Source organism: Mandrillus leucophaeus, unplaced genomic scaffold, assembly GCF_000951045.1.
Source record: "Mandrillus leucophaeus isolate KB7577 unplaced genomic scaffold, Mleu.le_1.0 Scaffold216, whole genome shotgun sequence".
Lineage (NCBI taxonomy): Eukaryota > Metazoa > Chordata > Mammalia > Primates > Cercopithecidae > Mandrillus > Mandrillus leucophaeus.
This window is the reverse complement of record NW_012102210.1, coordinates 3,325,560-3,338,707: the sequence shown is the minus strand read 5'-3', so window position 1 is coordinate 3,338,707 and position 13,148 is coordinate 3,325,560. Positions and strand designations below refer to the sequence as shown.

The following is a 13,148-nucleotide window of genomic DNA, read 5'->3' as shown; positions in this document are numbered from 1 at the left end:
GGTGGGATCTGATAGGGGCACGAAGGCTGGGCCTTTGCTAGGTGGGGAGGTGAAAGGTGCACCAGCCCAATGTGAGGATCTTGTTCTAAGGTGAACTAGCTGGGTGACCTTAGTAACCAGTAACCTAACTATAAAATGGGAAATGATACTAATACCTGCCTCATAAGGTTGTGGTGAGGACTAATTGAGGAAATCCATGCAAAAATTTTAACCTGGCCTATTGAAATCACTGAATAAATGTTAGCTATTATTATCATCCCTTATTTTATCATAGTACTTTTAGGCGCTTTTGTTTCACTTTGTGTCACTGTCTTGTATGCATGTGTCTATCTCTGCCTGTATGCAGTGAGACCCTAATGGGCAGGAATCATCTTTGTTGGAAATATAAATCCCGTGCCGCCTTACCCAGCAATTCCAGATGCCAAAAATTCAGTAAATACTTGTAAAATTAAACAAAATTGACCTAGAGCAGTGGGTAGGGAGGAAATTAATAAGGAGGGGAGGAGGAGGAGGAGGAACGGGAGAGGGAAGGAGAGAAAATGTCCTTCCTAAGGATGCTACTCCTTTCTTAATTAATTTTGGGGCAAAATACAACCTGGCTGGGCATGGTGGCTCACACCTGTAATCCCAGCATTTTGGGAGGCCGAGGTGGGCAGATCACCTGAGGTTAAGAGTTCAAGACCAGACTGGCCGACATGATGAAACCCCATCTCTACTAAAAATACAAAAATTAGCCAGGCGTGGTAGTGCATGCCTGTAATCCCAGCTACTCAGGAGGCTGAGGCAGGAGAATTGCTTGAACCCAGGAGGCAGAGGTTGCAGTGAGCCAAGATTGCACCACTATACTAGTCTGGGCAACAGAGTGAGACTCTGTCTCAAAAAAGAAAAAAAAAAAATACAGCCTAATCCTTAATAACAACCTTATAGAGATCTTAAGCCCACAGTGACCCTTCTTCACGTGAGTGACAGTAACATTGTGTGTGAACTCCTCATGTCACATCCCATAACCCTGTGTCATGACTCTGTGTTCATGTTCCCTAGTGAACTGCCCTGGAGTACGAGGACTCATATCACTGAAAGCCTGTGTTTCTACCCCCATCCCAAGAGTCATCTAGCCTTATTCTTAGTTATATTCAAGGAAAAGAAAACAAGATGACATAGTAGAAGGAGCACTAGCTTTGCAGTCAGATACTTGAATTTTAATCTTGAATCTGTGTGATCTTCGCAAGTCCTTGACTTCTCTGAGCCTCAATTTCCTCATCTGAAATATGGGGATAATGATAGCACCTACCTTACAGCATTATTGCATGGATTAAAAGTAATGTGTGAAAAGGCCTTAGCACTGTGTATGAGACATAGCCCAGGAAAAAAGAGCCCCACACAGAGAAGTAAGGCTTGTAGGTTTTAATGTTTCATTACTGGTGACAGAGTAGTCTCGAGGGGATCCTTGGAGAACCTGTTCTGACTTTAGAAGCACTTCCTGTGGACAATGGAGGGTCCTGCCTCATCATACTCAGGCTTGCTGATCCACATCTGCTGGAAGGTGGAGAGAGAGGCCAGGATAGAGCCCCCAATCCAGACTGAGTACTTCCGCTCTGGGGGAGCAATAATCTGCAAAGAACAAATGTGGTGAATCATGATCAGTCCCCAAGGGAATAAGCAGGGTGGTCCAAAAATCTATTTATCCCAGAAAAGGGGAACCCCATGGTCAGAAAAGAACAAGAGAAACGTTGTGATAGATTAGATTTTTGCTCAAAACCTTCACTTCCCCACTCTTCCCTTAATCCCTCCTTGGGAATACTGCACTGCTCCCTGTGACTCTGGGCTGGGCATTGTGTTTGCTTTGACCAATGGGATATTAGCAGACATAACACAAACAGGGGCTTGAAATATGCTTGTGTACTTGGGCATGTTCTCTTGCTCTGCCATCTTCATGAGAAGAGCTGCCCCTGGGGAGCTCTTTCAGCCTGGGCCCGTTAATGAGAAATATGGACTTGACCTCGGCTGGCTGGACCTGCAGTTAATTCAGAGCCACTTACTTAGCCAAGCCTGACCTTGATCAGCTAACTCCTAGCTGATGCATGAGCAATAAATGCTCACTGTTATGTGCCCTTGAGATTCCATAGTTGTTTGTTACTTGGCAATAGCTGACCAATACAAATATCTATAAGGGGAATCTTGTTCTGTTCTTGCCTGAAGTTTGGATGCATGGGCAGGTTGGGCTGGGCTTCCTCCATTCCTGAGTACAAACCAGTCTACCAAAACCCTGTTTTGAGCTATCTGTCATCACCCAATTATATCTCAGAAGTCCTCAAATTTATATCTACATTGTTCATGCTTTCCACTAGGAATCCTGGGCTTAGCTTTTAGAAATTTGTTGTCAGGTCAAACAACTTTGAACTCTACCTCAAAGGGGATCCAGAAGGACTGTGATTCTTCAACTAATTTTCCAGTCTTTGAAGGGTCTAAGAATTCAGTGCTAGAGCAAACCAGATAATAAATTGGTTTTTTTTGTTGCCTTAGAATCTCTGTGCATATTCCCTAAATCGCAGAGATCATGGAATTGTAGAATAAGAAGGATCTTTAGAAGTTATTTTATTATCCAGGCAGACAAAAGTCACCTAAATCCTCCTTGAACAGATTATTTCAAGGACTGGGAATGCACAGCCACTAACAAGGTAACAAATTTTGTTGCTGGACACTTCTCATGAGAAAACTCTGGCTTCTCTTAGGTTGGTGGTCCTAAATGAGCCCCACTCCCACCCCAAATCTATTCTTTCATGTCCTTGAGACTTGCCTCATCTCCCCCAGTTCCCCTACACAAGTCCTGCTGTCCAGTTTGGATAGGTGCTCAGATAAGCACAGACCCGCCTGGACATGTTTGCTTCTTCTACTTCCTCTGCTTAGAGTGTCCTTTCCCTTCCGCTTTTCTTATTTAGGTTGTCCTGGTATTGATCATGTTTACTAATTAGATCCTAAACTCCATGAAGGCTGGCACATACTGTTAAAGTCAGAGCAGTGGCTCATGAATTGAGAAATGCATCAGATCACTGGTGGTTGTTTATCAGTGTAGGTGATGGGGGCAATTCAGACTTATTGGACCACAATCTGGGAGTGAGGCCAGGCATGGTATCCTGACACACAGTCCTGGTAAAATGCCCCTGCCCCAGGCCTGGCACGATGCTTTCCATAGGACAGGCCTCAGTAATGCACCATTCCTGTGGTTCTGGGTGAGAAGAGCCCACAAGTTCTCACCAGTTTCCTGATGGTCTGCTCCATTTCTCTGTGATGAACACCATCTGTTAGGCAGGGGGAAGGCCCGGGGCAGCCTTCCTTCATGAAGGTTCTTAGAATATTGACTGAGAACACATTTCCTCACATCAGGCCTACTCCCCAGAGATCAGCTTTATTGTGAGACTTTGTAACTTTCAACCAATGTGTTATTTCTATTCCCAACTCTTTCTCTAAAACTGTTAGCAGCAAAGTTCCTAGAAGGAGCTAAAAATGTCTGTGTGACTGCTTGGAGACCAGAGGCAGGGGAGAAGCTCCCATCCTGCAGATACCCAGGAGGTGAGAGGCTCTATTGGGAGGCAGTATGGGGAAGGGCATGGCCAAGATGGGACAGTAGATCAGAGATGTTCAGAAATCAAGGAATGTCCCTGTTGAGTTGAAGCAGAGCTGGCCCTATGACAAAAACATCCACTCTTTGGAACTTTCAACCTCCTCCAGAGCAATAAAGTTTAAAGATACCATAGTGTGACCTCCTTCTTTTCTTTCCTTCTATTTCCGGTCTCCTGATTATTTATTTATTTATTTTTAGAGACAGGATCTATCTGAATTTATATTTAGAGACAGGCTAGAGTGCAGTGGCACAGTTAGAGCTCATGTGGCCTTCAACTCCTGGGCTCAAGTGATCCTCCCACCTTGGCTTTCCAAAATGCTGGGATTACAGGTATGAGCCATTACACCTGAATAATATTCTCATCATCCCAAATTCTTTCAGCCTCTTCTTATGTGACATTCCTGTGATTATGTTTGAGATCCATGCTAAGTGGGTCTTTAGCCCATCAGTGCCCAAGGAACATAATTCCCCAGGATAAAATTGGCTCTAGTCCAGGATGATACTGAACCCAGGAGACCAGCAAGTTACCAGGCCTGGCAGCCTGCCTCTGAGGAAATCCCAAGTAGGCAAGACTTTATACAAAGAACAGGATGGAAGGAATTGAGGCAAGACCCACCTTGATCTTCATGGTGCTGGGGGCCAGGGCTGTGATCTCCTTCTGCATCCTGTCAGCAATGCCAGGGTACATGGTGGTGCCCCCAGAGAGGACATTGTTGGCATATAAGTCCTTACGGATGTCAATGTCACACTTCATGATGGAATTGTAGGTTGTCTCATGAATTCCAGCGGACTCCATGCCTAATGGAGATCACAGTGTCTAGTCAACAGGCATCACTTCATAAATACGCACACCTCCAGCTCCTCAAATGACCCTTCTTTGATTGTTGCAACTACCCTAGTTCAGAACCTTAATATCTCCCAAAAGGATGATAAGATCAGACCCCCTCCCTTGTCATGGCCTTTCCTTTATTGTCCCCTGTTCTGATTGATCTTTTTTTTTTTTTTTCTGAGACGGAGTCTCACTCTGTCACCAGGCTGGAGTGCAGTGGCGCGATCTCAGCTCACTGCAATCTCCGATCCCTGGTTCAAGCGATTCTCCTGTCTCAGCCTCCCAAGTAGCTGGAATTACAGGCACGCGCCACCATGCCTAGGTAATTTTTGTATCTTTAGTAGAGATGGGGTTTCACCATGTTGGCCAGGATAGTCTCCATCTCCTGACCTCGTGATCCACTCCTCTCGGCCTCCCAAAGTGCTGGGATTACAGGCTTGAGGCACCACGCCCGGCCTGATCTTTTACACTGTTGCCTGAGGCATATTTCTAAAGGAACATTTTTGTTATATCAACTTTCTTTTTTCATAACTTTCTGAGATATAATTCAGTCGTTTTCAGTATATCCGCAGAAGCAAACATCACCAAAATCCAATTTTAGAACATTTTTAATGCCTTCAAAAGAGACCCCCATACCTAATAGTGGTCACTCCCCATTTTCCCCTCCATCCCTGCCCCAGCCCTAGGTAACAGCGAATCCACTTTCTGTCTTTAGAGGTTTGCCTATTCTGGATGTTTCTTGTCAGTGGAATCATACACCATGTGGTTTTCTGTGTGTGGTTCCTTTCACTTAGTATAATGTTTTCAGGGTCACAGCATGGATCAATACTTCATTCCCTTTTATTGCCAAAGAAGATTCCATTGCATGGGTATACTCATCATGTCACCTGACAGTCCCCCATTGCCTGCAGATTGACATCCAGCTACTGTAGCCTGGCATCACAGTCTCCTGGAGCAAAAGGTCCTGCATGCCAAACTAGCTCTTGCCATCTGCCTGGTCTCCTTGCCTCTAGTCTTTTTTTTTTTTCTTTTGAGACAGACTCTCACTGTGTTGCCCAGGCTGGAGTGCAGTGACACAATCACGGCTCACTGCAGCCTTGATGTCTCTGGGGCTCAAGTGATTCTCCCACCTCAGCCTCCTGAGTAGCTGGGACCACAGGCATGCACCATCACGCTCTGCTAAATTTTGTATTTTTCATAGAGACGGGGTTTCGCCATGTTGCCCAGGCTGGTCTCAAACTTGCAGGCTCAAGTGATCTGCCTGCCTTGGCCTACCAAAGTGCTGGGATAACAGGTGAGTTACCGTGCCTAGCTGCCTCCAGTTTTTTTTTTTTTTTTTTTTTTTGAGACAGAGTCTCACTCTGTCACCCAGGCTGGAGTGCAGTGGTGCGGTCTTGGCTCACTGCAACCTCCATCCCCCAAGTTCAAGCAATTCTCCTGCCTTAGCCTCTCAAGTAGCTGGGACTGCAGGCACCTGGCTAATTTTTGTATTTTTAGTAGAGATGGGGTTTCACTGTCTTGGCTAGGCTGGTCTTGAACTCCTGACCTCGTGATCCATCCGCCTCAGCCTCTCAAAGTGCTGGGATTGCAGGTGTGAGCCACCGCGCCCGGTCAAGTCTCCGGACTTTTATCCATGCAATATGATTCCACACTGTAGATAGAGGAATCTTGCTGAACTACAACCTGACCTTGCTATATTGCTGCCTACAAACTTTCTGTGTTTTAACTTCATTCTTAGTTTCATGTTATATTTCCTGTTCTGCTTTTCCGGTATCTTGATTTCCTTTCCCTTTTATTTAAAATGAGATTTTCTCTATTTTTTTTTTAATACACTTTTCGCCCTTCCTAGGAAAATGTGAGGTATGCATATGTAATTAACAAAGTGTCCATGACTCCTGGCGTTTCTCTCTCCATACTTCACCCACCCCTCCACCCTCCCCTGCCTGAGATTGGCAGGTACTGTGGGCAGCACCTCACCGATAAAGGAAGGCTGGAAGAGGGTCTCAGGGCAGCGGAAGCGCTCATTGCCGATGGTGATAACTTGCCCATCTGGCAGCTCGTAGCTCTTCTCCAGAGAGGAAGAGGAAGCTGCTGTGGCCATCTCATTCTCAAAATCCAGGGCCACATAGCACAGCTTCTCCTTGATGTCTCGCACAATTTCTCTCTCAGCTGGAAGGAGCAGAAATGACAGAAGGTGAATACTGACCCTGTTAGTTTGGTTGTCCCATTCTGATCTCCATGAAAACCTCCTTCTCACATCTACTTTATTCTTTTTTTTTTTTTTTTTTGAGACAGAGTCTCACTCTGTCACCCAGACTGAAGTGCAGTGGTGCTGTCTTGGCTCACTGCAACCTCTACCTCCTGAGTTCAAGCAATTCTCCTGCCTCAGCTTCCCAAGTAGCTGGGATTATGGGCGTGTGCCACTATGCTCAGCTAATTTTTGTGTTTTTAGTAGAGACAAGATTTCACCATGCTGGCTAGGCTGGTCTAGAACATCTGACCTCAAGTGATCTGCCTGCCTTGGCCTCCCAAAGTACTGGGATTACAGGCGTGAGCCACCACGCCTGGCCTCACATCTACTTTAGATTCAGTCATAGGATGATGATAGACTTGCCCCAAAGAGGGTCAAGGGTCACTCCATTCAATCTTAATTCTTCTACTCCCCTTTCTAAAGAGGGAGTCTCAAGTCTTGATTCCCAAGCAGGACTTTGTATGAGATTTCTGACAAAGCCTTAGGTCTTCCTGGGGGCTTTGCAGGACACATTTCTGGTCTAGACTCAGACTTAGAAGTTTGATCTTACAGAATCTAAAGAGGCTCCCACCTAAAAATGCCAGTTGCCCAGGTGGGCCACATGACACCTTCCCCTTAGAAATTCGGGCCTCACTTATTCAATTTGTCCTCAAACCAAAGGTGCCCCTAGGTCATGAAATGCATCAGCGGATCTTCACTACCATTCAGCCCTGTGAAAATTAGCCCTAGTCCTGGTGTGGACATGGACAGAGGCAGTTGGTCCCTGAGGAAGGAGGGACTGCTTCTATGACTATCTGGTCTTATCCAGAGGCCCAGCCCCAGCTTAAGGCCTCCAGGTCTAAATCAGGAGAGTTTAAAGACACAGAGCCACAGAATTCTCATTGGTTCTGAGAGCTTCTGGTCCTAAACCAGTTTGGTTCTGAGCTCTAGTCAGAATCAGGAAAGGGGCTGGATACCTGTGGTCACAAAGGAATAGCCTCTCTCTGTGAGGATCTTCATGAGGTAGTCAGTGAGGTCACGGCCAGCCAGGTCCAGGCGCATGATGGCATGGGGCAGGGCATAGCCTTCATAGATGGGGACGTTGTGGGTGACGCCATCACCTGAATCCAGGACAATGCCTGTGGACAGAGAGGATCAGGCTTATAAAAATCTTATTCTTGTCTTTCATCAGTCTCTTTCTAGGACTGTTACCAATGAGATCTAACTACCATATTTTCCTTTACCAGTTAAGAATATTCACCCATCACAAGAATCATCAATCATATTTTTTATTTTTTATGGATATCACTTTTTTTTTTTTTTTTCCTCAAATGAGACTGTAGGCCTCTGGAAGGCAAGTAAAATGTGTCTTTTTTTTTTGTATTCCTTGAAACACATCACTGGTAATGCATACTTGTCAATTTGTCATTAAGTCTGCACTGCATATTCTTTTTTTTTTTTTCGAGACAGAGTTTTGCTCTTGTTGTCCAGGCTGGAGTGCAATGGCACAGTCTCGGCTCACTGCAACCTCCATCTCCTGCGTTCAAGCGATTCCCCTGCCTCAGCCCCCTGAGTAGCTGGGATTACAGGTGCCTGCCACCATGCCTAGCTAATTTTTGTATTTTTAGTAGATGCAGGGTTTCACTATGTTGGCCATGCTGGTCTCAAACTCCTGACCTCAGGCAATCCACCTGCCTCGGCCTCCCAAAGTCCTGGGATTACAGGCGTGAGCCGCTGTGTCCAGCCTCATATTTCTTAATCTAACAGCCACGTCATAACTGATGAGAAAGCATTACAATATCATCACTATTATTTAATATTGTCCAGGATGTCCTAGCCAATTGCAGTGAAACAGAAAATAGAAATAAGAGGTATGACTACCAAAGGGAAACAAAATTGTCATTATTTGCAGATAATGTGGTTTTATATAGAAGACCCAACAGAATCAATTAAGAAACTATTAGACCCAGTTAGATGGTTCAGTAAGGGCCAGATGCAAAACAAATGTCCAGAAACCAGTAATTTACTCTGTGTAAGGATCTGAATCACGGCATATTTTATACTAAAAATGAGAGGCAACCTAAAGCTCCAGCAATAGAGAAGTGGTAAAATAAATAAATAATGAAACCATCATACAATGACTACCACGTGGCCATTAAACATGATGTTTGCAACAAAACAAAGTGCAAGGTCAGGCACAGTGGTTCATGCCTGTAATCCCAGCACTTTTGGAGGCTGAGGCAGGCAGATCACTTCAGGTCAGGAGTTCAAGACCAGCCTGGCCAACATGGTGAAACCCCGTCACTACTAAAAATACAAAAATTAGCTGGGTGCAGAGGCTCATGCATGTAATCCCAGCTATTCAGGAGGCTGAGGCAGGAGAATCACTTGAACCCGGGAGGTGGAGGTTGTGGTGCACCAAGATCACGTCATTGCATTCTAGTCTTGGCAACAGAGCAAAACTCCATCTCAAAACGAAAATAAAAACAAAAATGCAAAGTGCAGGATGTGAAACTGTATATGCCATGCATTTCTCCATCATTGTCCTCATCACGTGCAGTGAAATTATCTTTTGCTTTTGTCTATCTCCCACTAAACTGTTAGCTTCATAATGACAAAGTCTGTCTTATTTGTCAGTGTATACCCATGGCCTGGTACCATGTGTGGCACATTGTAGGGAGTAATGGAAAATACATGATGGATGAATGAATGGATAAGTCAGTGAATAAATGATGAATGAATGTTTAAACAAATGTTTATGGAAGCTGTCAAGTCCCTATTAAAGACCATTTTATTTTGAGATTTTCTGTTACCCTGAGCACACTTCTATACCAAGGCCACATATAGTCATGTCCACATAGTGACATTTTGGTTAACTTCAGACCACATACACAATGGTGGTGCCATAATATAATAAGGAAGCTGAAAAATTCTTATTGCCTAATGACATCATAGCTGACATCACGTCATAGGGCAACGCTTTACTCACGTGTTTGTAGTGATGTTGGTATAAACAAACCTACTGCGCTGCCAGCTGTATAAAAGTACAGCACATACATTATGATAATGATAATAAACGACAACATGGTGCTAGTACTGGCTTATGTATTTCTTATACTATCTTTTTTTTTTTTTTCTTGAGACAGGGTCTCACTCTGTCACCCAGGCTGGAGTGCAGTGGCGAGATCTCAGCTCACTGTAGCCTCTGCTTCCTGGGCTCAAGCAGTTCTCCAGCTTCAGCTTCACAAGTAGCTGGGACTACAGGCGTGAGTTACCAACGCCCGGCTAACTTTTTGTATTTTTTGTAGAGATGGGGTCTAGCCATGTTGCCCAGGCTGGTCTTGAACTTCTGAGCTCAAAGTGATCCGCCCACCTCGGCCTCCCAAAGTGCTGGGATTACAGGCGTGAGCCATTGCGCCCAGCCTCTTATACTATGTTTTTAATCATAGTGTACTCCTTCTACTTATTAAAAAAAGGTTGACTGTAAAAAAGCCTTAGGCAGGTCCTTCCGGAGATATTCCAGAAGGAGGCATTGTTATCATAGGAGATGACCGCTCCATGCATGTTATTAACCCTGAAAACCTTCCAGTGGGGCAAGATGTGGAGATGAAATACAGTGGTATTGATGATCCTGAACCTGTGCAGGCCAAGGCTAATGTGTATATTTTAGTTTTTATCAGAAAAGCTCTGAAAGTAAAAATAAATAAATAAATTTAATAGAAAAAAGCTTGTAGAATAAAGAATATAAATAAAGAAAATATTTTTGGCTGAGGGTGATGGTTCATGCCTGTAATCCCGGAACTTGGAAGGCTGAGGTGGGCAGATCACTTGAGGTCAGGAGTTCGAGACCAGCCTGGCCAACATGGTGAAACCCCACCTTTACTAAAAAAAAGAAAATACAAAAATTAGCCAGGCATGGTGGCACACTCCTGTAGTCCCAGCTACTTGGGAGTTTGAGGCACGAGAATCACTTGCACCTAGGAGGCAGAGGTTGCAGTGAGCTGAGATTTCACCACTGCACTCCAGCCTGGGTGACAGAGCGAGACTTCATCTCAAAAAAAAAAAAAAAAAAATCACAGAAAAAAGAAAATAGTTTTCTGTTACTGTTACTACAAAAAAAGTAAAAATGGCTTTAAAAATTTAAAAGTTTATAAGGTAAAAAAATTACAGTAAGCTAAGGTTAGTTTATTATTAAAGAAATAATAATTTATTATTATTATTGTGCAGTGAATAATAAAAAATAATAATTTTGTATTATTTCTTTAATAAGAAATAACAGGCTGGAGGGCAGTGGCGTGATCTTGGCTCACTGCAACCTCTGCCTCCCAGGTTCAAGCGACTCTTCTGCCTCAGCCTCCCAAGTAGCTGGGATTACAGGCACCTGCCACCACGTCCAGCTAATTTTTGTACTTTTAGTAGAGACGGGGTTTCACCATGTTAGTCAGGCTGGTCCTGAACTCCTGACCTCATGTGATCTGCCCACCTTGGCCTCACAAAGTGCTGGGATTTCAGGCGTGAGCCACCATGCCTGGCCAAGAATAATATTTTTATAAATGTAGTACAGCCGATGTGTACAGTGTTTAGTCTACAGTAGTGCACGGTAATGTTTTAGGTCTTCACATTTTCTCACCACTCACTCACTAACCCACCCAGAGCAACTTCTAGTCTTGCAAGCTCCATTCATGGTAAGTGCCCTAAACAGGTGTACCATTTTTTATCTTTGATACCATATTTTCACTGTAACTTTTCTATGTTTCAGTATGTTTAGCTACACAAATAAATAACCATTCTGTTACACTTCCCTACAGTATTAATCATGGTTAAATGCTATGCAGGTCTGTAGCCTGGAAGCAACAGGCCACGCCATACAGCCTGGGCATGTAGTAGGTTATAGCATCTAGGTTTGTGCAAGTACACTCTCTAATGTTCCCACCGTGACGAAGTCACCTAATGACACACATTTCTTGGAACATATCCCTGTCATTAATCTATGTGTAACTGCACTTACATTTCCACCACCACAGGTTCTACTCTTTCTGCTTCATGAAGCAGAAACATTCCAGTACTGTTGGAATGTATGTATGTGTAGAAGCTCCTGGAATGATTACTGTGAGGGAAACAGTTCTCACTGGATGTTTTTTCCAGCTATACCAGGTAGGCTCACATCTGGCATTCCACACAGGCATTCTCACCTGTTATCCCTAAGCAAGATTTTGCCTGGACTTCAGCCGTCCCTTTGATTCCTCTGAGCAGGAGCCTCTTCCAGACCCCAGCTTTTCCCTACCTCCCCTGAAGTCAGAAAAGGAATGGATTAGAGGATTACTCACCTGTCGTGCGGCCAGAGGCATAGAGGGAGAGCACAGCTTGAATGGCGACGTACATGGCAGGGACATTGAAGGTTTCAAACATGATCTTAAAGGACAATGAAGAATAAAAGATTATCTGGCAAAAATCACTTCTTGGCCTGTAGAATAGTTTGTAATCTCATTAAGGGCAGGAACTATGCCAGTTTGGTAGTTCATTATTCCACACCCACACCCCCAGGGCCTGGCATGGACTATGGACATAGCAGGTCCTCAGAGAGTTCTGTTGCACTGATGTTTGAAGGGGAGAAGGTATCTGGCCAAGCATCTATGTTGCATTCTTGTGCCAGTGTTTAAGTCTTCCTGGCTTCTTACCTGTGTCATCTTCTCCCTGTTGGCCTTGGGATTTAGGGGAGCCTCTGTGAGCAGGGTGGGGTGCTCTTCAGGTGCTACACGCAGCTCATTGTAGAAGGAGTGGTGCCAGATCTAGTGGAGACAAAAGCCAGATGAACCTGGCAGACTCCCAGTGGCTGGAAAATTCTGACTGACATTCGCTTGCTGGGAGAGTGTGGCACCATGTTACACAGGACAGGATGGATCTGGAGAGGAGAATGGTCAGCCCTGGAAATTTCTGACTGACATTTAAAGGGTATATTCCTTCTCAACAGGGCCCCAGGTAGGACTCAGACCTGGAACCAGTATTTTCTATGTGTTCATTATTTCCATTTGACCTTCCCTCTTCTCCACTCTGCTACAGTCTCTCCCCTGCCTTTGTGCACTGAGTGATGCAAGGCACATTGTCACTCAAGTGTTCATTGCTTTCTGGCTTCTGGCTATATTTGGCTGATAGAAGATACCTGCAAGAGACTGGGAAGTAGGAGGGCAAAATAAGTCAGGGTTTATCTCCTGACAATAGCGTGGCCCTCCATGAGCACAGTTCCTGTTGGGCAGCCCCTCTTTCAGGGCTCAAGCTCTCTCTAAGCTCCAATGACACTGCCCTCGTCACCTGGCCCCTTCATGTTTAGGGGTGTGAGAGCTCCCTCTATTGCTGGTTCTTGGGTGCCTCGACATCCCTTTGTAGTTGCCTTAACCCTACGCACATTTCTGTAGGACATTCATTTAACCAGTTGTAAAACCCCAGCTGAGTATACATGTCAATCAATT

At 44.7% G+C, this 13,148-nt stretch overlaps 1 protein-coding gene across 2 annotated transcripts in view; it reads right to left on the bottom strand.

The window, feature by feature from the left end:
* Window positions 1-1,389: 1,389 nt before the first annotated feature.
* ACTG2 (actin, gamma 2, smooth muscle, enteric) overlaps window positions 1,390-13,148 on the bottom strand; it is a 27,124-nt gene continuing 15,365 nt past the window's right edge. For both annotated transcript variants that reach the window (XM_011980699.1, XM_011980700.1), the window contains 6 exons: window positions 12,360-12,470; window positions 12,009-12,093; window positions 7,659-7,820; window positions 6,429-6,620; window positions 4,239-4,420; window positions 1,390-1,611 (listed from right to left, as the gene is read on the bottom strand). In XM_011980699.1, coding sequence (XP_011836089.1) covers window positions 1,468-1,611; window positions 4,239-4,420; window positions 6,429-6,620; window positions 7,659-7,820; window positions 12,009-12,093; window positions 12,360-12,470 — 876 coding nt within the window. In that variant the 3' untranslated portion in view covers window positions 1,390-1,467. The remainder of the gene's footprint in view (window positions 1,612-4,238; window positions 4,421-6,428; window positions 6,621-7,658; window positions 7,821-12,008; window positions 12,094-12,359; window positions 12,471-13,148) is intronic.